The sequence below is a fragment of the Dreissena polymorpha genome, chromosome 15 (assembly GCF_020536995.1).
Source record: "Dreissena polymorpha isolate Duluth1 chromosome 15, UMN_Dpol_1.0, whole genome shotgun sequence".
Lineage (NCBI taxonomy): Eukaryota > Metazoa > Mollusca > Bivalvia > Myida > Dreissenidae > Dreissena > Dreissena polymorpha.
This window is the reverse complement of record NC_068369.1, coordinates 40809046-40836816: the sequence shown is the minus strand read 5'-3', so window position 1 is coordinate 40836816 and position 27771 is coordinate 40809046. Positions and strand designations below refer to the sequence as shown.

The 27771-nt window shown below is 40.3% G+C and overlaps 2 protein-coding genes across 2 annotated transcripts in view; one reads left to right on the top strand and one right to left on the bottom strand.

The window, feature by feature from the left end:
* The window catches only part of LOC127860464 (bromodomain adjacent to zinc finger domain protein 2B-like), a 232918-nt gene that overhangs the window by 97878 nt on the left and 107269 nt on the right, over positions 1 to 27771 (top strand).
* On the bottom strand, positions 308 to 25811 carry LOC127860470 (guanine nucleotide-binding protein G(s) subunit alpha-like). Its single transcript, XM_052398558.1, has 10 exons — positions 25533 to 25811; positions 14118 to 14675; positions 13344 to 13416; positions 12575 to 12746; positions 5346 to 5443; positions 3282 to 3422; positions 3015 to 3194; positions 2450 to 2592; positions 1514 to 1656; positions 308 to 979 (listed from the first exon to the last, which is right to left on the bottom strand). The coding sequence occupies exons 2-10, from the start codon at positions 14284 to 14286 to the stop codon at positions 794 to 796; spliced, it is 1305 nt and encodes a 434-aa protein (XP_052254518.1). The 5' UTR covers positions 14287 to 14675; positions 25533 to 25811; the 3' UTR covers positions 308 to 793.

The window sequence follows — 27771 nt, the reverse complement described above, 5'->3', positions numbered from 1 at the left end:
CTGTGGTTAGCAAACATAAACTTGCTACTTTATTCTTGTCAATGCCTTTACAACGTTTGGTCTATTCAAGTTTGTTTTGCCAGTCGACCCATACATCATTCACAACACTTTTGCGTTTCTATACAAAGGGTAAAAACTAACTTCATGTAGTTGTATGACAATTACTATTCATCGGACTATTCACTGAACATGTAACTCTCATGATCAACCATGCCGCATGCGTATATCGTACTAGTACCTATATACTTTAACGTTCAAACCCATCAACTGACATCAATCTGCTAACAAACTTTTTTTCACGCTGTAATAATTGCAAGCATGTTTATTGTATTTTGTATTTATCAACACACCAAAATACTGCTGTATGTATTAAATCATCATGAAATATTTCTTAATATACTTTGTCGTCTCGCGTTCATGTCATAGCATGTCTCAGTCCTAACTTTATAATCACGTGCAAGCCACTGACGAAAAAGCAAGCATTCAGCCAGCAGACACGTTCTGTTTTTACAAGACCGGTTTTCCATAAATTTGCAGTTAATACCGGATGCAGACCTGTGCAATTAATTACCAACCAACAATAAACCCATAGTTGGACAGCACAATCCTTTAAAACAAATGTCCAACTGGTAAACACCGAAACGAGGCGAGTCCTATAGCTTGGAATACCTCTGATCTGATTATTCGCTGTACTCTTTTTACGCTGACCCGCAGTCATAGAGTTTGTATTCAACAACTCTCTGAGCCGCCGATATGAATGAACATTTTTCTAAACCGCGCATATAAAGGTGGACTAGATTATCCCGAATCTCTCGAGGTGTTTGCGGATGATCAGCGTCCGACAGCCGTCGAGCACGTGCTGCACGTTGTTGGTGTCCACTGCGCATGTGTAGAAGTACTCACATACGTGGGTCTGGTGCCAGTCCTTACTGAGCTTTTCCGCAGTGGGTGTCAACTCTAGCTCGCCCTTCACAATTTTCTTTAAAAAAAAAGACCATATGTTTTAAGTTTTAACAATTAGTTAGCTCATATTCTGCATTGAGTTTAAGAAAATTACTGAGGTTAAATATGATTTCTATAAAAACTACTCATAGTATTAAATCTTGGTGGTAAATTAGCGCAACCTCCGTGAAATTGTTATTCTTAAGCTACTATAGCGACATATAGATTTAGTTGTACAAATCATTTCAAAACGAAAAGAACTAGCATAAACTCCCAATGTATAAACAACTAAAACATAAAATATAAAAGAGTTACAGAAATTAAAGCGGATCAATGGCCCCTACTACGCTAAAATGATACACATATTTCTCTTAAAAGCGAAATGCTGTTGACTTGTCAGTAAAATTAGTACGGTCCACTTATGATCAAACAATAAACGGCCAGAAACTGATTGAGGACTGTGTGGGTCCGAGCGACCATAATGGATTTAAGGGTTTGAGGAAGGGCATGCCCATAGCAACCATAACGGATATAAGAACATGATGAATTCCTAGTCCATAGTCGGCCTTACCATGAATATGTGTTTGATGTAGACGGCGGTTTTGACAAGATCGGAGTTGGTCTCGGACGACTTTGAGCCCCGGGACATGCGCCGCTTCCGGCCGTCCCCTTCCGCCCTTTGGTAGCTACCAGTGAACTCGCATTTTTCTGCACCTGGAGTCATACAGGTCAAGTTGATTTTTATGTTGCTCGACTTACATACAATTATCAAGTGGTTAATTAAACAACTTGTTTAACATTCGTCGTTTATTATCTTTAGAATCACACTTCAATTCGATTAACCTTCTACAAAAAGACATTTGGTCCTATGAATGTTCTGCTTTAAATTGACCGTTCCAAAATGGTGTCACTAATTGTTGTTTTTGTGTGTGCGTTATGTATGTGACAATGTGTCACTTGTCTCATATTAATGGCATGGTTATGATGATAAGAATGATCTGCTCATGCACGTGGAGTTTCACATTGTTTATATATGGACACGGATACACAGTAATTCCACTTTTGTCTAAAAAAACGAAAAAGGGGCTTCGATGTCGGAAAAAAAGTCAAAATAATATCCTGGTACACATGTTGACATATTGTTCAATGTGTTTATAAAGTTTGATTAAGCTAACAACAACACAAGAATAGTATGCCATATGTGCTGAAAGAAATTGTCAAAACTCCGCTTATATTGAAACCATGTACCAAAATATCAGGTGCCAAGTTCACCTCCTGATGATATTTATAAAGTTTTACTCTACCGTCTTGTTAAGCGCAACACAGAACTGCGACAGACAAAACAGACGGTCAATGTCACATCTAAATGTCCCTTCCTTCAAATTAAACATGCTTGCAATAAACTAAATATTTTCAACATTTTACAGTTGCGAGAACAGTGGCTTTCAACAAAATCAGGTAAAATAGAAAGCTGTTGGTTTAAAGCAGCATGAATTTGGTGACCCACTGGATGGCGTGAAAGTCTCGAAGTTCGGGAAGATGTCCGGATGCCTGTCGGTAAGCGCGCTGATACAGCGTCCCCTCTGTACCTTCTCCGCCAAGATGTCGATCTTGTTCATGAAGAGCAGGATGGAGACGCTGCGCAGGAATCTAACAACAGACGAGTGCTTATCAGCTGAACAAAAAGTTTATAAATATGATACATGATTAAGAGAACTAGTTTGCTGATCAGGCTCTTATGACTTTGTAAGCGAATTTCGATCAGTGGTTATCGATAAGAAAGAGATGCTATGCCTGCGACAGCCGCTTTTTCGGGTGAGCGCGCGAGAAAGATGAGTTATTTCCGAGAAAGCCGTTTTGTGCTCATTTTTTAAAAATAGTTGCTATAGCTGAAAATGCTTATCGGTGTTTTAAATACGGAATAGATGTTTTATTGGAGCCAGTTGATTTGTCAATATCAGCTCATTTGAGTTGTAGTATACAAGAGTTTATTTGTTATACTGTCTTCTGCAGCGGAGTAAATAGCTTTTGTAAGCAAGAAAGATAAAAAGGCTTATCATACAAACAGTAACCTGTTCTTCCAAACTTGCTCAAAGATTTCTAGCGCCTCGAGGAATCTGTTTTTCTCGTTGTCTTCTCTAAGCGTCTGATCATAGCTGCTGACGTCAGCAAGAAACAAGATGGCGGCTACACTGTCGAAAATCTGTATCCACTTCCGGCGAACTCCTCTCTGGCCGCCCACGTCATAAACACTACAACGAGAAACCGGACGTGAAATATTGATTGATATTAACTGCATTGTATTTAGACATTTTAGACAAAAAATACACGTAACTCACCAAAATGAGACCGGATGCCCAGCGTCGTGCACGTCAAACTCGATGAACTGTATGCCCGTGGTAAGCACGCGACAGCGAAGGATGTCCTGGTCCGACGGGATGTAGTCGGGCTGGCGAATCTCGTGCAGCTTGTCTAGGAAACTGCGCGTATTAAACAAAAATGTACTATTTACAGGGTGCAGAATCAACGGGGTTTTCAGGGTTTTACACACAGGTTGGGCAGAATGTGAACACACCGTTAAGAACTTTATTTTTGCAAATATCTCAAGTTCTTGAAATACATATTTGCAAAAACTCTTTAGTGCATAAAAGACAGTTTTTCTTAGAGTTTGTGCGGATATCTTACAGTATAAGAATAAATCCTTGAAAAATACGTCTAAAATCGGTGACAAAATGTCACGTTGCGTGAAGCATAATCGTGCATTTTACATGGAATGTTTGACCAAGAACACAGGGCTTAATAAATAAAGTAATTCTGATGTATTTTCCATTGCCATAAGAAGCATAAAATTCTGTCTTTTATGCACTAGTTGAAATACTTAAGATAAATTGTTTCAACAAGTTTTTTTTGAAGCAGCATACTGGCGTGTTTGCATCCATTAACGTTTAATTGGGAACCCAACAAGGTCACGTGATCCTGCACCCTGATTCAGACAAGTTACATAATATTACTCGCTTTTATTAAAAATGCGATATGTCAAAGTAATTAAGTATATACGTATATACTATTTATTTATTTTTAGCTTTGGTGCACATGTGATATCATGTGATTTTGGGCTAGAGGGGGCAGAAATATATATACATTACCACTCGTTAAAATAAACACAATCAACAGCATATATTATGTTATAACGAAATAATCACAGTATTAAACACTTTGACACATTTTACAAGTAAACATCTTGAAAAAAACACAAATTAAATCGATAACATCTTGGTGAGTTTGTTTACGACTAAATGTCATATCGCTTTGTCAATTAAACTTTTTTGAAACGCCATAAAAATAGGTGCACGTGTTATTATATGTTTAACTACAGAAAAGATCTTATATCAACGAGGGGTAATTTAGCGAAAGTGATGTACTGTAAAATATAATATGTTAAGGTTATCGCTTATAGAGTGTCGAAATGACAATATTTAAACTTTTTAGCACATATTGAAAAAACACACACAAAAGGACAGTGTACATTAGTGAGCGAAATAACACTCATGATGCAGTCTCATATTGATAATAAAGTATCTTTAATCAATAGAAATTGATAACATTATAAAGCATTACAAACGAGAAGCGTTTGAATAATTTAGGTTTGTATTGGTGTTTTAATATTTTTTGACAATACAAATGTTCGTGGATTGCTTATGTAAATAGGCTAAAGCATAATAATTTGTAATAGCCAGGTTAGCCGATAACCTTTAGATCAGGCGAAAACATTTGTAAACAAATGTCCGGGGTTTCGAGCCTAGGTGAAGTAAGCTGTTTTTCTTTTATTTCGTTCTTTCATTTTATTATTGAATTACATAGGAGCTCTTTAATACCGACATTTAGATTTAGCAAATTTAAAGCATTTAATGTCGATCGTAAAAAAACATTATATGTGAATAAGACCCATAAATTAATTACTTAAATTAATAGATAAATTTACTTCAAAAATGTATCAGATCACATACGTTTCAATGAAATATATTCGCATCATTGAAGAAATGTGGGTAGGGGAGAGGGAACGCCGTTTTCCCCACCCGCTCCCTCAAAATGCGCCGATGGTGCGTGTTCTTATTACAAGAAAGCAAGTAATGATCATATTGTGTTTTTTTTTGCATTTGATGAAACGATCAAATACAGAGTTATATATGTGTAGCGTTGTATAAAGTGTTCAGTGGATGTGCTTAGTAACCATGTACATATACAGATTTGTATTGTGTAATATGAACGAACAATTGGAACGGTAATGATAAAAGATAAGTTAAATGCTGCATACGTACACATACGGACGGAATGAGAGGACATAAACGCAAACCTTGAAGGTGTACATTTATATACACTAATCAACAAAACGTGATACTGACTATTTTGCGGAATCTATTAGTTGGTACTCGTATGATCTGGAGAAGCACTCTTGGACTCCGGAGTCCCGCCACAGGGTCTCAATGTCCTCAAGGAGATCCTGACAGTATACCAGGGCAGCATGGTTAGAATAGATATACCAGGGCAGAGTGGTTAGTAAAGACATACAAGGGCGGCATGGTCAGTATAGACATATCAGGGCAGCACAGTGAGTATAGACATACCAGGGCAGCACAGTCAGTATAGACATACCAGGTCAGCATGGTCAGAATAGATATACTGGTACAAGGGCAGCACAGTCAGTATAGACCTACCAGGGCAGCATGGTCAGAATAGATATACCAGGGCAGAATAGTCAGTAAAGACATACCAGGACAACATGGTCAAAATAGTCAATACCAGGACAGCATGGTCAGTATAGACATACCAGGGCAGCATGGTCAGTAAAGACATACCAGGGCAGCATGGCCAGTAAAGATATACAAGGGCAGCATGGTCAGTTTAGACATACCAGGGCAGCATAGTCAGTAAAGACATACCAGGGCAGCATAGTCAGTAAAGACATACCAGGGCAGCATGGTTAGAATAGACACACAAGGGCAGAATGGTCAGTAAAGACATACAAGGGCAGCATGGTCAGTAAAGACATACCAGGGCAGCATGGTCAGTAAAGACATACAAGGGCAGCATGGTCAGTAAAGATATACCAGGGCAGCATGGTTAGTATAGACATACCAGGGCAGAATGGTTAGTAAAGACATACCACAGCAGCATGGTCAGTAAAGACATACCACGGCAGCATGGTCAGTAAAGACATACCAGGGCAGAATGGTCAATGTAGACAATACCAGGACAGCATAGTCAGTATAGACATACCAGGGCAGCATGATCAGTAAAGACATACCAGGGCAGCATGTTCAGTAAAGACAAAACAGGGCAGCATGGTCAATAACGACATACCAGGGCAGCATAGGTAAAGACATACCAGGGCAGCATGGTCAGTATAGACATACCAGGGCAGAATGGTCAGTAAAGACATACCACGGCAGCATGGTCAGTAAAGACATACCAGGGCAGTATGGTCAGTAAAGACATACCAGGGCAGAATGGTCAGTAAAGACATACCAGGGCAGCATAGTCAGTATAAACATACCAGGGCAGCATGGTCAGTATAGACATACCAGGGCAGCATAGGTAAAGACATACCAGGGCAGCATGGTCAGTATAGACATACCAGGGCAGAATGGTCAGTAAAGACATACCACGGCAGCATGGTCAGTAAAGACATACCAGGGCAGTATGGTCAGTAAAGACATACCAGGGCAGAATGGTCAGTAAAGACATACCAGGGCAGCATAGTCAGTATAAACATACCAGGGCAGCATGGTCAGTATAGACATACCAAGGCAGCATAGGTAAAGACATACCAGGGCAGCATGGTCAGTATAGACATACCAGGGCAGAATGGTCAGTAAAGACATACCACGGCAGCATGGTCAGTAAAGACATACCAGGGCAGTATGGTCAGTAAAGACATACCAGGGCAGAATGGTCAGTAAAGACATACCAGGGCAGCATAGTCAGTATAAACATACCAGGGCAGCATGGTCAGTATAGACATACCAGGGCAGAATGGTCAGTAAAGACATACAAGGGCAGCATGGTCAGTATAGATATACCAGGGCAGCATGGTCAATATAGACATACCAGGGAAGCATGGTCAGTATAGACATACCAGGACAGCATGGTCAGTAAAGATATACCAAGGCAACATGGTCACTATAGGTATACCAGGGCAGCATGGTCAGTAAAGATAAACCAGGGCAGAATGGTCAGTAAAGACATACCAGGGCAGCATGTTCAGTATAGACATACCAGGGCAGCATGGTCAGTAAATACATACCAGGTCAGCATGGTCAGTAACGACATACCACGGCAGTATGGTCAGAATAGACATACCAGGGCAGAATGGTCAGTAAAGACATACCAGGAAAGCATGGTCAGTATAGACAATACCAGGACAGCATGATCAGTATAGACATACAAGGGCAGCATGTTCAGTAAAGACATACCAGGGCAGAATGGTCAGTAAAAACAAACCAGGGCAGCATGGTCAGTAAAGACATACCAGGGCAGCATGGTCAGTAAAGACATACAAAGGCAGCATGGTCAGTAAAAACATACCAGGGCAGCATTGTCAGTAAAGACATACCAGGGCAGCATGGTCAGTAAAGACATACCAGGGAAGCATGGTCAGAATAGACATACCAGGGCAGAATGGTCAGTAAAGACATACCAGGGCAGAATGGTCAGTATAGACAATACCAGTACAGCATGGTCAGTATAGACATACCAGGGCAGCATGTTCAGTAAAGACATACCAGGGCAGCATGGTTTGTATAGACAATACCAGGGCAGCATGGTCAGTAAAGACATACCAGGGCAGCATGGTCAGTAAAGACATACCAGGGCAGCATGGTTTGTATAGACAATACCAGGGCAGCATGGTCAGTAAAGACATACCAGGGCAGCATGGTCAGTAAAGACATACAAGGGCAGCATGGTCAGTAAAGACATACCAGGGCAGCATGGTCAGTAAAGACATACCAGGGAAGCATGGTCAGTAAAGACATACCACGGCGGCATGGTCAGAATAGACATACCAGGGCAGAATGGTCAGTAAAGACATACCAGGGCAGCATGGTCAGTATAGACAATACCAGGACATCATGGTCAGTATAGACATACCAGGGCAGCATGTTCAGGAAAGACAAACCAGGGCAGCATGGTTAGTAAAAACATACCAGGGCAGCATGGTAAGTAAAGACATACCAGGGCAGCATGGTCAGTAAAGACATACCAGGGCAGCATGGTCAGTATAGATATACCAGGGCAGAATGGTCAGTAAAGACATAACATGGCAGCATGGTCAGTATAGACATACAAGGGCAGCATGGTCAGTAAAGACATACCAGGGCAGAATGGTCAGTAAAGACATACCAGGGCAGCATGGTCAGTATAGACAGACCAAGGCAGCATGGTCAGTAAAGACATACCAGGGCAGAATGGTCAGTAAAGACATACCAGGGCAGCATGGTCAGTATAGACATACAAGGGCAGCATGGTCAGTATCGACATACCAGGGCAGCATGGCAAGTAAAGACATACCAGGGCAGCATGGTCAGTATAGATATACCAGTGCAGCATGGTCACTATAGATATACCAGGGCAGCATGGTCAGTAAAGATATACCAGGGCAGAATGGTCAGTAAAGACATACCAGGGCAGCATGTTCGGTATAGATATACCAGGGCAGCATGGTTAATATAGACATACCAGGGCAGCATGGTCAGTATAGACATACGAGGGCAGCATGGTCTGAATAGACATACCAGGGCAGAATGGTCATCATAGACATACCAGGGCAGCATGGTCAGTATAGACATACCAGGGCAGCATGGTCAGAATAGATATACCAGGGCAGAATGGTCAGTTAAGACATACCAGGACAGCATGGTCAAAATAGACAATACCAGAACAGCATGGTCAGTATAGACATACCAGGGCAGCCTGGTCAGTATAGACATACCAGGGCAGCAAGAACAGTAAAGACAAACAAGGGCAGCATGGTCAGTAAAGACATACCAGGGCAGTATGGTCAGTAAAGAGATACCAGGGCAGCATGGTCAGTAAAGACATACCAGGGCAGCATTGTCAGAATAGACATACCAGGGTAGAATGGTCAGTAAAGACATACAAGGGCAGCATGGTCAGTAAAGACATACCAGGGCAGCATGATCAGTAAAGACATAAAAGGGCAGCATGGTCAGTAAAGACATACCAGGGCACCATAGTCAGTATAGACATACCAGGGCAGAATGGTCAGTAAAGAAATACCACGGCAGCATGGTCAGTAAAGACATACCAGGGCAGCATTGTCAGAATAGACATACCAGGGCAGAATGGTCAATAAAGACATACAAGGGCAGCATGGTCAGTAAAGACATACCAGGGCAGCATGGTCAGTAAAGACATACAAGGGCAGCATGGTCATTAAAGACATACCAGGGCAGCATGGTCAGTAAAGACATACCAGGGCAGAATGGTCAGTATAGACAATACCAGGACAGCATAGTCAGTATAGACATACCAGGGCAGCATGTTCAGTAAAGACATACCAGGGCAGAATGGTCAGTAAAGACATAACAGGGCAGCATGGTCAATAAAGACATACCAGGGCAGCATGGTCAGTTTAGACATACCAGGGCAGCATGGTCAGTATAGACATACCAGGGCAGAATGGTCAGTAAAGACATAGCACGGCAGCATGGTCAGTAAACAAATAACAGGGCAGCATGGTCAGTAAAGACATACCAGGGCAGAATGGTCAGTAAAGACATACCAGGGCAGCATAGTCAGTATAGACATACCAGGGCAGCATGGTCAGTATAGACATACCAGGGCAGAATGGTCAGTAAAGACATACCAGGGCAGCATGGTCAGTATAGATATACCAGGGCAGCATGGTCAGTATAGACATACCGGGGAAGCATGGTCAGTATAGACATACCAGGACAGCATGGTCAGTATAGATATACCAGGGCAGCATGGTCACTATAGATATACCAGGGCAGCATGGTCAGTAAAGATATACCAGGGCAGAATGGTCAGTAAAGACATACCAGGGCAGCATGTTCAGTATAGACATACCAGGGCAGCATGGTCAGTAAATACATACCAGGGCAGCATGGTCAGTAAAGACATACCAGGGCAGCATGTTCAGTAAAGACATACCAGGGCAGAGTGGTCAGTTAAGACAAACCAGGGCAGCATGGTCAGTAAAGACATACCAGGGCAGCATGGTCAGTAAAGACATACAAGGGCAGCATGGTCAGTAAAAATATACCAGGGCAGCATGGTCAGTAAATATATACCAGGACAGCATGGTCAGTAAAGACATACTAGGGCAGCATTGTCAGAAAAGACATACCAGGGCAGAATGGTCAGTAAAGGTATACCAGGGCAGAATGGTCAGTAAAGACATACCAGGGCAGCATGGTCAGTATAGACAATACCAGGACAGCATGGTTAGTAAAGGCATACCAGAGCAGCATGTTCAGTAAAGACATACCAGGGCAGCATGGTCAGTATAGACAATACCAGGGCAGCATGGTCAGTAAAGACATACCAGGGCAGCATGGTCAGTAAAGACATACCAGGGTAGCATGGTCAGTAAAGACATACCAGGGCAGCATGGTCAGAATAGACATACCAGGACAGAATGGTCAGTAAAGACATACCAGGGCAGCATGGTCAGTATAGACAATACCAGGACAGCATGGTCAGTATAGACATACCAGGGCAGCATGTTCAGGAAAGACAAACCAGGGCAGCATGGTCAGTAAAGACATACCAGGGCAGCATGGTCAGTAAAGACATACCAGGGCAGCATGGTCAGTAAAGACATACCAGGGCAGCATGGTTAGTAAAGACATACCAGGGCAGCATGGTCAGTAAAGACATACCAGGGCAGCAGTGTCAGTAAAGACATACCAGGGCAGCATGGTCAGTATAGATATACCAGGGCAGAATGGTCAGTAAAGACATACCACGGCAGCATGGTCAGTAAAGACATACCAGGGCAGCATGGTCGGTAAAGACATACCAGGGCAGAATGGTCAGTAAACCATACCAGGGCAGCATGGTCAGTATAGACAGACCAAGGCAGCATGGTCAGTATAGATATACCAGGGAAGAATGGTCAGTAAAGACATACCAGGGCAGCATGGTCAGTATAGACATACCAGGGCAGCATGGTCAGTATAGACATACCAGGGCAGCATGGCAAGTAAAGACATACCAGGGCAGCATGGTCAGTATAGATATACCAGTGCAGCATGGTCACTATAGATATACCAGGGCAGCATGGTCAGTAAAGATATACCAGGGCAGAATGGTCAGTAAAGACATACCAGGGCAGCATGTTCGGTATAGACATACCAGGGCAGCATGGTTAATATAGACATACCAGGGCAGCATAGTCAGTATAGACATACCAGGGCAGCATGGTCAGTTAAGACATATCAGGGCAGAATGGTCATCATAGACATACCAGGACAGCATGGTCAGTATAGACATACCAGGGCAGCATGGTCAGAATAGATATACAAGGGCAGAATGGTCAGTTAAGACATACCAGGACAGCATGGTCAAAATAGACAATACCAGAACAGCATGGTCAGTATAGACATACCAGGGCAGCCTGGTAAGTATAGACATACCAGGGCAGCATGGCCAGTAAAGACAAACAAGGGCAGCATGGTCAGTAAAGACATACCAGGGCAGTATGGTCAGTAAAGATATACCAGGGCAGATTGGTCAGTAAAGACATACCAGGGCAGCATGTTCGGTATAGACATACCAGGGCAGCATGGTTAATATAGATATACCAGGGCAGCATAATCAGTATAGACATACCAGGGCAGCATGGTCAGTAAAGACATACCAGGGCAGAATGGTCATCATAGACATACCAGGGCAGCATGGTCAGTATACCAGGGCAGCATGGTCAGTATAGATATACCAGGGCAGCATGGTCAGTAAAGACGTACCAGGGCAGCATGGTCAGTAAAGACATACCAGGATAGAATGGTCAGTAAAGACATACCAGGGAAGCATGGTCAGAATAGGCATACCAGGACAGCATGGTCAGTATAGGCATACCAGGCCAGCATGGTCAGTAAAGACATACCAGGGCTGCGTTGTCAGAATAGGCATACCAGGGCAGAATGGTCAGTATAGACATACCAGGGCATCATGGTCAGTTTAGGCATACCAAGGCAGCATGGTCAGTATAGACCTACCAGGGCAGCATGGTCAGTAAAGACATACCAGGACAGCATGGTCAGCATAGACATACCAGGGCAGAATGGTCAGTATAGACATATCAGGGCAGCACAGTTAGTATAGACATACCAGGGCAGAATGGTCAGTAAAGACAATACCAGGACAGCGTGGTCAGAATAGACATACCAGGGCAGAGTGGCCAGTAAAGACATACCAGGGCAGCATGGTCAGTATAGACATACCAGGGCAGCATGGTCAGTATAGACATACCAGGGCAGCATGGTCAGTATAGACATACCAGGACATAATGGTCAGTGTAGACATTAATCATAAACAATTTTCAACATCAAAAAAGTCAACGTCGCCCTAAATGCTAGCGACTTACGTCTGTAATAGAGGCGGGGTCCTGGGTGTCAGCAGCCTGCAGAAGCCTCTCCATCCGGTGCGCGTTCTGCGCATGCTCGAGCGGGATCCCCAGCTCGTGCATGGCGCACAGTATTACTACCATGGACTCTTTGATATTACGCCGGATGTCCAGAATCTTCTCTATCCGCTCCCTGAAAATCGCACTGTGATAACGAGACTCGCTCTTTGAAAAGGGGGCTTAGTGCATGTGCGTAAAGTGTCATTCCTGATTAGTCTGTTTAGTAAACCCTGTTTTCCCATAGAGCGGCTCATGTGCATTCAGATGTAATAAAAGTTAACGTCAATGTGCACGGTTCGCGCCCATTTACAAACCATGAGTCGCAGGTTCGATTTCTATCTACCGGTATACTTAATCTCCTAACTCTGGTTCGCGTGGGACGTTAAACACAGGTAAAGTGAAGAAGTTGCTTTATGTCTTGAAATATAGAAGACCCATGATCGCCTCTCTCGTCTCCCCTACTATGTAGGGACCAGGAGTGTGTCCCCGCATGTCTACTGACTAGTAATTAACTTTGCAGTCTAGCACACTATGAGACGAATTTTGAATTATGGCTGCCATTTCCATTAAGTTTTTACTAACATTTCGGTGTATTCTTTTTAAGTGGTGGAAATATGAGAAACCGGAGAAACATGTCAATTATGGTGACCACAAGCATACTTGACGTGCACTTTGAATGGAAATTGAACCCGGGTAGCAACCACTGTCGTCACCGGGCTGCTGTACTCACCTCGTCTCGAAGCCGTTGATGTGAATGATCCGCATCTGTTTGGTGATCGTGCTCTTCCCGGACTCCCCGGTTCCTATTGGGACAGAGATTGGATTCGAGAAAATAAAATGGTATAAGTACCTCTATTAGTTTCCTTGTAAATGTGATATGGTGATTGGGTGAGGGTGTTCAGTATGCATTATTTGAGCCTTGTTCTGATAAAAATGGGCTTAATGCATTGCGTAAAGTGTCATCCCAGATTAGCCTGTGCAGCCCGCACAGGCTTATCAGGGACAACACTTTCCGCCTAAACTTGATTTTCGGTAAGGATGGACTTCATTGAAACTAAAAATACCATAAAAGCGGAAAGTGTCGTCCCTTATTAGCCTGTGCGGACTGCACAGGCTAATCTGTGATGACACTTTACGCACATGCATTAAGCCCAGTTTTCTCAGAACGCAGCTCATTTTATCTAACGGGACCTAGAAATAGCCACGATCCTGTATCTGGTTACACGGGTGGGATATTAACACGTGCTTGTTAAAATAATAAAGTGTATTCTTGTATTCTCTGGACAATATACTACATATAATATGGGGTTATGGGCAGGATTTTTTATATCAACTGAACGTACAATGTCCATGTTATGTCTACGACTGCGTTTTTTATATAAACGTTAAAATTTTTCAGTGTGTATCAACAAGTAAAGCAAATTGTAGTATAATTTATGTATAAATATTTGCGTTCTAACCCCAGGTAGCATTAGAAGGTGTGTGAAAATAAAGATTCAATTACCAAGAAGTAGAAGTTTGAGCTTTCTGAGGTCCTGACGCCTGTATTCTTTCAGCGCTTTGCATATCTGCTTATTGCGCGTGCGCGCGATTTTCTCCTCTTCCGCTGAGTTATAAAAGTCTGGTCCGTTGTTATACCCGCAACCAAGACATGCCATTGTTTCTTCAAGCATTTGCGCTTTTTTAAAACTTAAAAATAAACTGTTAACACAACTTTCGGTTTAAAATATATATAATTCGGTATATTTTAAAGAACTATACCAACAAACATTATACGTTTGAAAACGTATTAAAGTTTCTTTTGGCGAAGACTCAACTTTCTCTTGAACGTTTCTTTAGTGGATGAATGTGTGCTGCACGTGCACCCCTATCATTACCATTATAGTTTATGTCAGAAGCAGAAAGACTGCAACCACGACCATGTTGTCACATAGAGATTGTCCTTAATTGATGACTAACATTTGTTTATTGTGGTTCGTGTGGAACACTACACGAGTCCTCCGTGTACAGCAAATATGTAGTGTTCCCACCCTCGCATCTTCGCTTCGATAAACCTCTTTTTCTGAAAAATATGCATCCGTTATTATCACAAATATAAATAATTTTCCGATTGTGTGCGTCATTAAATTATTTAAGCTCAGACTACTACTTCTACTGCTACTACTACTGCTGCTGCTGCTGCTGCTACTTCTACTTCTACTACTACTGCTGCTGCTGCTGCAACTACTACTACAAATACTACTTCCACTACTACAACTGCTGCTGCTACTACTACTACTATTACTGATACTACTATTGCTGATGCTACTACTACTATAACTACTACTTCTGCTGCTGCTACTTCTGCTGCTGCTACTATTACTACTACTACTACTACTACTACTACTACTACTACTACTACTACTACTACTACTACTACTACTACTACTACTACTACTACTACGACTACTACTACTACTACTACTACTACTACTACTACTACTACTACTACTACTACTACTACTACTACTACGACGAGCGACGACGACGACGACGACGACGACGACGAGACGAACGACGACTACGACGTACACGAACGAGATACTACTACTACTACTACTTCACTACTACTACTACTACTACTACTACTACTACTACTACTACTTCTACTACTACTTCTACTACTACTGCTACTACTACTACTACTACTACTACTACTACTACTACTACTACTACTACTACTACTACTACTACTACTACTACTACTACTACTACTACTACAACTACTACTATTACTACTGCTGCTACTGCTGCTGCTACTACTACTACTTCTACTACTACAACTACTACTACAACTACTTCTACTACTACTACTACTACTACTACTACTACTACTACTACTACTACTACTACTACTACTACTACTACTACTTCTACTACTACTACTACTACTACTACTACTACTACTACTACTACTACTACTACTACTACTACTACTTGTACTACTACTACTGCTACTGCTGCTGCTTCTTCTACTACTATAATTATGATCATTATTATTATTATTATTTTATTATTGTTTCTGTTGTTGTTAATAATAATAATAATAATAATTATTATTATTATTATTATTATTATTATAATTAATAGCATTATAATCATACAGTTTTATGAACAACATCACCTTTATCATAGAAAAGTATCAGAAACTCGTCATAGTCAAGTATCAGTAACTCGATCTCAACAGGTGAGTAGATTCAGGATGGGATTTGATTCACAGTTCCTACACATCCTAAAGACTTCTATATAATTTTGTAATTTTATTAATGAAATGAATGCATCGATAGCTCTATTAACCAGAAAAAATAGTTTTACTCTATAAAATAATTACACCTGGTCAAATGCAGCACTTCACGGCACAGCCATATGTCACACATGACCCGGGCGTAGATAGTTATTAAATGTGTAAACGAAGCTTGACAAATTAGTCAAACCTTGCCACACTTTGTTACAAACAAATCATTTGCTGACAATACCCCCAATCAACGGTGTATGGCAAGTATATTGAATGTATAAGACCATAGCTCGTGACGTCACATTGCGCAATCGCCAGTAAGAAACCAGTGGTTTTATTGATATCACCGTTACAGATAAATGTCCCGGGGCGAATTGTGCAGAAATTCGTAATGCAAAAACTGACCAATGGCCAGAATGTGTAAATAAACAAATGCACGGGAAATAGACTGCTGCAATATTTATCAGTTTACACATTTAGGTCATAAAACTGTACGCTCACTAATAACAATCACTATTATTTTGAAATTGTGAACTTTGTTGTGAAAGGGATTTAGTGACTTGAAGAAAAAATTCAGGGAGTTTAAATACGTGGAACTCTATGTGAGGAAGGTATGTCAACTATTAACGTATCCATTCTAATGATATATCTGTCAATAATAAAGCAGCGAAGTTTCGCATCGTGCATTATGTATTAAGCGTACATTTTATGTCCTGTGTATGGATCAGGTAAACTATCCCATTGAAATTTATAGGAGATAAATGCAACGGGAGATCTGTTAACGTGTTTTTTTGATGCTATTTAAGCTTTAACTGTTTTATTTTGAATTTTCATTAATATCACAAAAATCTTATGATGGTGTTACATTGTAGACACGTATGTGCTATATTCGCAGTTCAGTTAAGTATATCGACATTAAATGTAACCCTTCTTAACATGAGATGTCAATACGCGTATGTTATCTGGTTGTCTAATATTAACCAATTATTGCGCAGTTGCAGGCCTTTCCACAGGATTTGGCACGGCACAGGGGGCAAAGAACTGCTGTGTTGTCAAACGTGTGTGACTGGTGTTATAATGCAAGACTTAAACAGAGCTTAAATAACAACACATCTAATATTTGCATGTTTTGATTTACAACAATAACAATACACTCAGGTCATAATAAGGATATTGTTTGTTTCCTCTATTAGCTATAAATATCAAAGACCCATATTACGCACTTAACGATGTAGAACTGTACTAAAAACACACACACACATACAATGATACACTACTTTATAGTAATCATTATAATGTGGGTATTTCATGGTGTGCGAAAAAAAAATCTGAAAATAATAGTTCGCCTACCTTCCCACTTTATAAAGCATGAGTCGCGTGAGATGAACCTGAAGATATTTTAATTCTGGCCCATGTGTTTACTTAAATTATCTTGCGTGTATTCTCGGTAGATATATTGTGGTTGCATATAACTATCATACGATAACCATGTAAGTTTCGAGATACATTTTTTGTATTTATCACGTGAACACCAGTAATATCGTGTTGTTTATCTTTTATCTTGTTTGTGTTTGCGATAGTCCTCTCTGTCAGTAATGTTTGTGCTTAAATTAAACCTGTCCTGAAAGTGCCCCGAGCTGACATCAGGATTTCAGTAAATAAATACTCTGAACACTTAGTGGTAACAGGAATATTAAAGTGTTCTGAAATACACGAGCAGAGAATTAATTATTAACAGGAATATTATTGTGATAAGTGTGTGTGTATTTCGAAGTTTATGAGGTCCTTCCGTGCCCGAGGCTGCTTTATTTGGCAATTGCGGACTCGGAATGTATCCCAACACTCCTAACTAACTAACTTATCTAGACTCACGAAGGGCGAAATTTGGAATTATAGCTACTTTATCCAGCCATTTTTTAAATGAAAGATTTATCAAATTTGGTGTGGTTATGTTGTGGGGTGGGGAAGACTGAGAATCCGGGGGGAACTCCCCTTTCCGGTATGGATATTACCAACCAAGCTCACATATGCGGCGGTAACGGGGATTGTGCCCGGGTCGCCTTGGTATGAGTCGCGTATACTATCCACTGCTTACCGAACATGTTATTCTCGTTAGCAACATATCGCTGAATAGATCGGGAAAAATCAAGAGGTAAAAGTAAAATACGCGTGTTACGATTTACGTTAACATATACTAAATTACAAACATAATATGATTGCGTTAAGGTTCACGTTAGTAAATAAGAAACCCTCCACCTATATGCAATTAAGGTAATTTATTTTAGTAACAATTATCAAGTATTCATATTTTCATAACAGGTAAATTAATTTTCGAATAAAAAAACTAATATCGTTAAAAGTTAGTAATAACCCGATTCGTTTTCGCAAACGCTAACTACTAAACGTGATGTCTTTCCGCGAAACTTAAGCGGTTAACACGATGCATAGGTTGTTAAAGCGATCATTATCGCTCAATGAAATGTTGGTCCAGCGCGATCCTTGTATGGCAGTTCTACGACACTATAATAAACTTCATCAAGTGCATTAACATGACTTATTAGTTGTCCGCTGTACATGACTCGCTTTAACTTGGTACATGTTTACGTTTATTGGTAAGACTAAGGGTCAATATGAGCTCAGGTCCTGTGTTGTGCATTACTCGCTTTAATTTGCTATATGTTTACGTTGACAGGTAAGAATTAGGGTTAATGTGACCTCAGGTAAGTGCTTAATAGCCACCACTATATCGTGTTCAGAGTGACGTCAGATAATGTTAAATTGAAAATGATACTATCTCCGTGCATTGGTTGTTCTACAAATTACATCATTTGCAAATTTTCAAAATATTTAAAACACTGATGAAAACATCACTCTATGAAAGACATTTTAAATAAGAACAATTAGATAAAGTTAAAGACTGCGGTGAACAGTAATACCGGTAGTCGGTATCACGTCGTCTGAAACATTGATGCACAGTTATGATACACATCTCATCATCAACAGCACTAGTGAACAATGATGATTTATATCATATTACCTAATTACAATGTGATCATTGATGACCCATTTCACAACGTCAATAAGAACACTGTAAAACATAAATAATAACAACAATATAACAACATCAAGAAGACCGGTGACCAAAAATGAGCAATATCATGAATTAAAATAAATGAGCAATATCACAATATCAAGAACACTAAAGAACAGCGCTTATCAAGTTAAAGCCGTATAAAACACAGACGAACATTAACGATCATTATCATATCAACAACCAAAACACCGATTACTTTTCATTTTGAATATACTATTACACTGTAACCTTTCTGCACTTCTTATTGTTTGTGTCGGTAACAGAGTCTTCATTATGTTACACTTGAAGTGCCCGGATGAGTCATCAACTGATAAGTGTTTGTATTTGAAGATAATGTAGCCTTATTGGGATACTACCCACGACCAATAGTTTACTTTCCGAAATAAAACTTGTAAAAATCTAAATAAAGATCTCCCCTTCATATTTCTATCTGTTAACAAAACAAAAGCAGCAACACTTGTGCGAATTGTCCTTATTAATGACCACCCAAAATGAATCCATATATTAAATGAATAACGAACATTCGAGATGGTACCTACAAATATGAAGTAATTATAGGTGTGCTATAAGTATGGGCGTAAAACGGGATGCACCCTTAAACCCCAGCGGCCACAGTTTGCCCGTCTGCGCTGATCTATCAAATGCAAAGATGGAAAAAAATTATGTTGCCCTGCATTGGGTAACCATAATAAAGTAGTTCTCTGTCATTATAATGGCGCATTTTCTGTGCTATAAAATTCTAATAGCGTTAATAACATTTTTAGCTCATGTATTTTTTGAAAAAAAATTATGAGCTATTGTCATCACCTTGGCGTCGGCGTCGGCGTTGGCGTTGGCGTCCGGTTAAGTTTTGCGTTTAGGTCCACTTTTCTCAGAAAGTATTAATGCTATTGCAGTCAAACTTGGTACACTTACTTACTATCATGAGGGGACTGGGCAGGCAAAGTTAGATAACTCTGGCGTGCATTTTGACAGAATTATGTGCCCTTTTTATACTTAGAAAATTGAAAATTTTGGTTAAGTTTTGCGTTTAGGTCCACTTTTCTCAGTGAGTATCAATGCTATTGCATTCAAACTTGTTACACTTACTTACTATCATGAGGGGACTGGGCAGGCAAAGTTAGATAACTCTGGCATGCATTTTGACAGAATTATGTGCCCTTTTTATACTTAGAAAATTGAAAATTTTGGTTAAGTTTTGTGTTTAGGTCCATTTTATTCCTTAAGCATCAAAGCTCTTGCTTTCATACTTGCAACACTTACTAACTTTCATAAGGGGACTGTGCAGGCAAAGTAATGTGACTCTGACTGGCATTTTGACAGAATTATGTGCCCTTTTTATACTTAGAAAATTGAAAATTTGATTAAGTTTTGTGTTTAGGTCCACTTTATTCATACAGTATCAAAGCTATTGCTTTCATACTTGCAACACTTATTAACTATCATAAGGGGACCGTGCAGGCAAAGTTATGTAACTCTGACTGGCATTTGGACGGAATTATGGGCCCTTTATACTTAGAAAATTGAAAATTTGGTTAAGATTTATGTTTTGGTCCACTTTACCCCTAAAGTATCAAAGATATTGCTTTCATACTTGGAACACCTAAAAAACTATCATAAGGGTACAGTAAAAGGACAAGTTGCATAACTCTGGTTGTCATTGTTACGGAATTATGGCCCTTTTTTGACTTAGTAACTTTTAATATATGGTTAAATTGTGTGTTTCGATCCACTTTACTTCTTAAGTATCAAGGCTATTGCTTTCAAACTTCAAATACTTTCATGCTATCATGAGGTTACTGTACCTGGCAAGTTGAATTTTACCTTGACCTTTGAATGACCTTGACTCTCAAGGTCAAATTATTAAATTTTGCTAAAATTGCCATAACTTCTTTATTTATTATTAGATTTGATTGATACTTTGACGAAACTACTCTTACCTGACATACCACAATAGACTCCACCCAAACCGTCCCCCGTGCCCTCCCCCCTCCCCCCCCACCTCCCCCTCCCCCCTATTTTTTTTTTGAGATCATCTCACAAATGACCACCACACCCTCACACTATACCCCCACCCCACCCCACCCCCCCAATTTTTTTTTTTTTTTTTTTATTTTTTTTTAAATCATCTCACAAATTACCACCACACCCTCACACTATACCCCACCCCACCCCAATTTTTTTTTTAAACGGTTATGTTTGAAATACCGTCCAACCATCGCACCCAAAAAATCCCCCCCCCCATCGCCCTTCCCCCCACCCCCACCCCCCCCCACCCACCCCCACCCCCCCCCCCCCCGCCCCGATTTTTTTTTCGCTTTTTTGGAAGATAATGTAATAACTGTCCACAACCCCCACACTAACACCCCTCTTCACTCCACCCCTCCCTCCTTTGTGATTGAAAATGAGAGTCCCTTCACCTTTAAAAAGAAAATAGATGAGCGGTCTGCACCCGCAAGGCGGTGCTCTTGTTTAATATTATCATTTGCATTAAACTAAAAAAAGCATGTGTCTTTTGATTAATTTTGAGAATAACATGTATGTAGAGGCATGAAATGTCCATGGTGACAAGGCTGTTTGCATGGACATTATTTTGTCAATCCACAGTGCACTTTTTGTAAGGAAATGATTTATCAGAGAACGGAAACGTAAATGCATGACAACCATGTGTGTGAACGAGTTGAAGTGCCTCCACTGATAACATCCGTCAGGCCCCTCTCCCATAGTATGACTTTCGGTATGAAAATGTAGCACATATAGTAACATTCATAGGAAAAATGAATTACAAATACAATACTTGGTACATGCAGTTGTTAACTGTAGTAATAGCGGTATCGGTAGCAATAAAAGCATCCACAGCAGTTGCAGTATAAGTAGTAACATAAATAGAAGCAGAGGCAGTGAAAGAAGCAGAAGTTGTTCTTTTTATGCCCCCGAAGGAGGGCATATAGTGATCGAACTGTCCGTCCGTCTTTCCGTCACACTTTGCTTTTAGGTTTCGAAAAATGCTCATAACTTCTATGTCCCTTGAGATATAACCTTCATATTTGTTATGCATGCGTATATGGACAAGGCCTTTCCATACGCACACAAATTTTGACCCCTGTGACCTTGATCTTGAACTTAGGGTCTGTGCTTAGGTTTCGAAATCTGCGTTTAGGTTTCGAAAAATGCTCATAAGTTATATGTCCCTTCAGATATAACCTTCATATTTGGTATGCATGTGTATATGGACAAGGCCTTTCCAAACGCACACAAAATTTGACCCCTGTAACATTGACTGTGAACTTATGGTCCGCGTTAAGGTTTCGAAATCTGCGTTTAGGTTTCGAAAAATGCTCATAACTTCTATGTTCCTTGAGATATAACCTTCATGTTTGGTATGCATGTGTATATGGACAAGGCCTTACCATACGCACAAAAAGTTTGACCCCTATGACCTTGATCTTGAACTTAGGGTCCGCGTTTAGGTTTCAAAAACTGCGTTTAGGTATCGAAAAATGCTCATAACTTCTATCAAGGCGTTTATAGGGGGCATATGTCATCCTATGGTGACAGCTCTTGTTGAACTTTAAGATTCGTTGTCGTGTCTGTAGCAGTATTTATTATGTAGGCTTGTATGGATTCGTCGTCGTTTTAAAAAGAGAAAGTAGTAGTAGCAGTAACCTTAGTTGAAGTAGTAGAAGCAGTAGCCTTAGTGGAAGTAGTAGTAGCAGTGGCCTTAGTGGAAGTAGTAGTAGCAGTAGCCTTAGTGGAAGTAGTAGAAGCAGTAGCCTAAGTGGAAGTAGTAGTAGCAGTAGCCTAAGTGGAAGTAGTAGTAGCAGTGGCCTAAGTGGAAGTAGTAGTAGTAGCAGTAGCCTAAGTGGGAGTAGTAGTAGCAGTATCTTAAGTGGAAGTAGTAGTAGCAGTAGCCTTAGTGGAAGTAGTAGTAGCAGTAGCCTTAGTGGAAGTAGTAGAAGCAGTAGCCTAAGTGGAAGTAGTAGTAGCAGTAGCCTAAGTGGAAGTAGTAGTAGCAGTAGCCTAAGTGGAAGTAGTAGTAGCAGTGGCCTAAGTGGAAGTAGTAGTAGCAGTAGCCTAAGTGGAAGTAGTAGTAGCAGTAGCCTTAGTGAAAGTAGTAGTAGCAGTAGCCATAGTTGAAGTAGTAGTAGCAGTAGCCTTAGTGGAAGTAGTAGTAGCAGTAGCCTAAGTGGAAGTAGTAGTAGCAGTAGCCTAAGAGGAAGTAGTAGAAGCAGTGGCCTAAGTGGAAGAAGTAGTAGCAGTAGCCTAAGTGGAAGTAGTAGTAGCAGTAGCCTTAGTGGAAGTAGTAGTAGCAGTAGCCTTATTGGAAGTAGTAGTAGCAGTAGCCTTAGTGGAAGCAGTAGTAGCAGTAGCCTAAGTGGAAGTAGTAGTAGCAGTAGCCTAAGTGGAAGAAGTAGTAGCAGTAGCCTAAGTGGAAGAAGTAGTAGCAGTAGCCTAAGTGGAAGTAGTAGTAGCAGTAGCCTAAGTGAAAGTAGTAGTAGCAGTAGCCTTAGTGGAAGTAGTAGTAGCAGTAGCCTTAGTGGAAGTAGTAGTAGCAGTAGCCTAAGTGGAAGTAGTAGTAGTAGCAGTAGCCTAAGTGGGAGTAGTAGTAGCAGTATCCTAAGTGGAAGTAGTAGTAGCAGTAGCCTTAGTGGAAGTAGTAGTAGCAGTAGCCTTAGTGCAAGTAGTAGTAGCAGTAGCCTTAGTGGAAGTAGTAGTAGCAGTAGCCTAAGTGGAAGTAGTAGTAGCAGTAGCCTTAGTGGAAGTAGTAGTAGCAGTAGCCTAAGTGGAAGTAGTAGTAGCAGTAGCCTAAGTGGAAGTAGTAGTAGCAGTAGCCTAAGTGGAAGTAGTAGTAGCAGTAGCCTAAGTGGAAGTAGTAGTAGCAGTAGCCTTAGTGGAAGTAGTAGTAGCAGTAGCCTAAGTGGAAGTAGTAGTAGCAGTAGCCTTAGTGGAAGTAGAAGTAGCAGTAGCCTTATTGGAAGTAGTAGTAGCAGTAGCCTTAGTGGAAGAAGTAGTAGCAGTAGCCTTAGTGGAAGTAGAAGTAGCAGTAGCCTTAGTGCAAGTAGTAGAAGCAGTAGCCTTAGTGGAAGTAGTAGTAGCAGTAGCCTTAGTGGAAGTAGTAGTAGCAGTAGCCTTATTGGAAGTAGTAGTAGCAGTAGCCTTAGTGGAAGTAGTAGTAGCAGTAGCCTAAGTGGAAGTAGTAGTAGCAGTAGCCTAAGTGGAAGTAGTAGTAGCAGTAGCCTAAGTGGAAGTAGTATTAGCAATAGCCTTAGTGGAAGTAGTAGTAGCAGTAGCCTTAGTGGAAGTAGTAGTAGCAGTAGCCTAAGTGGAAGTAGTAGTAGCAGTAGCCTAAGTGGAAGTAGTAGTAGCAGTAGCCTAAGTGGAAGTAGTAGTAGCAGTGGCCTAAGTGGAAGTAGTAGTAGCAGTAGCCTAAGTGGAAGAAGTAGTAGCAGTAGCCTTAGTGGAAGTAGTAGGAGCAGTTGCCTTAGTGGAAGAAGTAGTAGCAGTAGCCTAAGTGGAAGTAGTAGTAGCAGTGGCCTAAGTGGAAGTAGTAGTAGCAGTAGCCTTAGTGGAAGTAGTAGTAGCAGTAGCCTTAGTGGAAGTAGTAGTAGAGGATGAGGAGGAGAAGGAAGAGGAGAAGTAGCAGTAGAAGTAGCAGCAGCAATTATAAGTCGTCGTCGTAGTCGTAGTCACCAGTAGTAGTAGTAAAAGAAGTAGCAGTGGTGGTGTTGGTTGTGGTATAGTTATTGTAGTGTTAGTAATAGTGGTGGTGGGTACATTTCGAGTTTCAATTTGGTTACAAGTCTGTTAATGGGGAAACAGGCATAGACCTATATCGACTTAGGCCCCTTAACACGGTCTTAGAACAATGTTTTATTACACTATTAGACTTCACATATTATTATTATTATTATTAGCTCGGCTGTTTTCGGAGAAAACCCGAGGTATTGTCATAGCCAGCTCGTCGTCCGCCGTCCGGCGTCCGCCGTGCTAAAACCTTGACATTTTCCTCTAACATCAAAGTGCTTCCACCTACAACTTTGAAACTTCATATGTAAATGCACCTTGATGAGTTCTACACGCCACGCCCAATTTTGGGTCACTAGGTCAAAGGTTAAGGTCACTGTGACCTCTAAAAAAATCAAAAAAAATCTGACAAGCTTTCACAGCTACTACTACTACACTACTACTACTACTACTACTACTACTACTACTACTACTACTTAAGTACTACTACTTACTACTACTACTACTACTACTACTACTACTACTACTACTACTACTACTACTACTACTACTACTACTACCTTATTATTATTATTATTATTATTATTATTATTATTATTATTATTATCATTATTATTTATTTATTTTTATTATTATTGCTGTTATATATTATTATTATTACCACTGTTGCTGTTAGTGTCGTTATGATAATCATAATCACTATCATCTTCATTTCTTTGAATTATTTTAAGTATAAAGACAACCTTACCATATCCAAGTATGGACGCAAACTTCTCAATATAAAAAAACATTTGTATACGACTTACCTTAGTTATTTTCGGGAACTTTTAAACTTCCGTATTTCCTTAATTTTCCAACTGTATATGTTTGTTTTAACGAAACCCTGTCGTCTGAAAATGTCTAAATCTCCAGCGTATTGAGTGACACTCTGCAGCAATAGTTTGGCGTAAACTAAAGCGAATCTATACACTGCAGCGGTTTAATCTTAATATTTATTTTTCTTCTAAATTTGGACCCGATATCTGATAACGGACCGACTGCAATGCTGGTTAGGTATCCCTTAATCACTTAATCAAGCCCCCCCCCCCCTCTCTCCTCTGTTTAAAGTTTTGAGCACTTCATCTGCCAACACCGTTCCCCACCCTGCACATGCCACCCGAGCGACAACGAACGAGTTTTTGTAAGTAGTAGTAGTTCGTAACATAACCAAATAATACAATTCGATTTATTAGTGTTTAGCTGTCAATAAACAACGATTTGGAATTTGTATTAGTGTTATTTAAACAAAGAAGAGATAATAAATTCATTTTTTTTATAATAAAGCATCAGTTCCATACTTATACAATTATCTGCAGATCGACAACGGTTTGTTAATTGCTCAAAAACAACGATCATGCCGAATTTAGTTCGATGATTATATGATAAGACAGTTGTTTGCTCAACTTGGACTTTAAACTACATTTTTATTGGTTTAGCAATATTTTATTTGTCTATAGAAAGATCGTCGACTATGATTATTAAAATTGTATCCTGGTGATTAAGTGTTATACATATAGATACAAAAATGTTTAATCTCAGACTCTGGGATTTCAGCATGTAGTTGGTATTATGGGATGAATATTTTATGAATAATTAATATCGTGTCCCACAGTTGCCATAGCTTATTCACACACTTTTAATAAGCAAATAACATCGTCACTGTCGTAAGCATCGACACAATCTAAACTCTTACCCAGATAATGTTTTGCACTTACAATGACCATTTAACGCACAGAGGTGTTCGTATTATGGCCGATAATTATTGGTATTGCAATGTTATTATATTAGTTATACTTATCAGTATGAATCACTTAAAACGCTTTATTATCTCCTGTTATCTCATACATTGTCCTCACATCTCTTAACTTCGCTCTTTTTGGAAGAAAAAAAAACAACAACGTGACAACATGTCGGTCTCGAATCCTGTTTGGAAAACTCGTCCACGAAGAAAAACAAACTGTAAAGAAATATTACAATCTGGTCTTAACGGTGATTTTTAGCTGCGATATTTGTATGAATCAGATATGGGCTATCTTGGTTGAAAGAGCGCGTGCAAATAAGGACCAATTAATTGAAAATAAGCCCGGAGTTCTCGCATACGTGCCGTTCCTTTTAAAGAACTGACGAAAAAACAACAACACTCGATGAACTTGTTAGCAAGTTTTTTTAGCGTGTTTACCATGGTGTTCTAGTTGTGTAACGATATAATTACGCTATCTTTTATTATGTTAACTTTGTATGCTAATTTGTTTATTGATATCTTATCTCTTTTGTCATAAAGATAGTTTCATTTGTTTATGTATGCATATACACCGCATCTTAATCATATCAGATGAACATGACAAGACTAAAATGGGCAATGAATGTATGAAACACAACGTCTAATACGAATCTCAACACATAGTTAGTCATTACAAATCGAGCCACGCTCTCTGAAAACCGGGCTTAGAGCATTTGCGTTCAGTGTCCGCACAGGCATATCAGGGACGACACTTTCTGTATAGACTTAATTTTAATTTTGATGAAACTACCTGTTAACGAAAAATTCAATCAAAGCGCAAGGTGTATTTCCTGTGCGGACTACACCAACTGATATCGGACTACAATTTACGCACATGCATTAAGCCCCGTTTTTATAGACCGAGACTCATTTATATTGTTTCAGACCCCATGGTTTACAGAGCAGAGCCAGAGGTGTTCACGAAGGCATGAAGAAACCAGGCGAGTCGGCGCCAGAGAACACTCCGCCTGATCTCATAGCTGCTGAGGACATGGTGACGCTGGATCCCTCGCAGAACGCCAAAGGTTTAATATTGCATACATACTTTTAATGCTGGGGTAAAAATCGACTCCTTCCAAGAGGTTACTTGTTGTATTTTTTAGCTCACCTGAGCACAACGTGCTCATGGTGAGCTTTTGTGATCGCTTTTTGTCCGTCGTCCGTTGTCCGTTGTGCGGCGTCAACATTTGCCTTGTTAACTATCTAGAGGCCACATTTATTGTCCA

What these genes read in the sequence shown, in the direction of transcription:
- LOC127860470 (XM_052398558.1), bottom strand. Translation starts at nt 14,286, where the DNA reads ATGCTTGAAGAAACAATGGCATGTCTTGGTTGCGGGTATAACAACGGA. An exon ending in CTAATAGATTCCGCAAAATA is followed by an intron (nt 3,423 to 5,345) that starts GTCAGTATCACG and finishes TAATACGCGCAG; the next exon opens with TTTCCTAGACAAGCTGCACG. An exon ending in ACATCAAACACATATTCATG is followed by an intron (nt 980 to 1,513) that starts GTAAGGCCGACT and finishes TTTTTTTTAAAG; the next exon opens with AAAATTGTGAAGGGCGAGCT.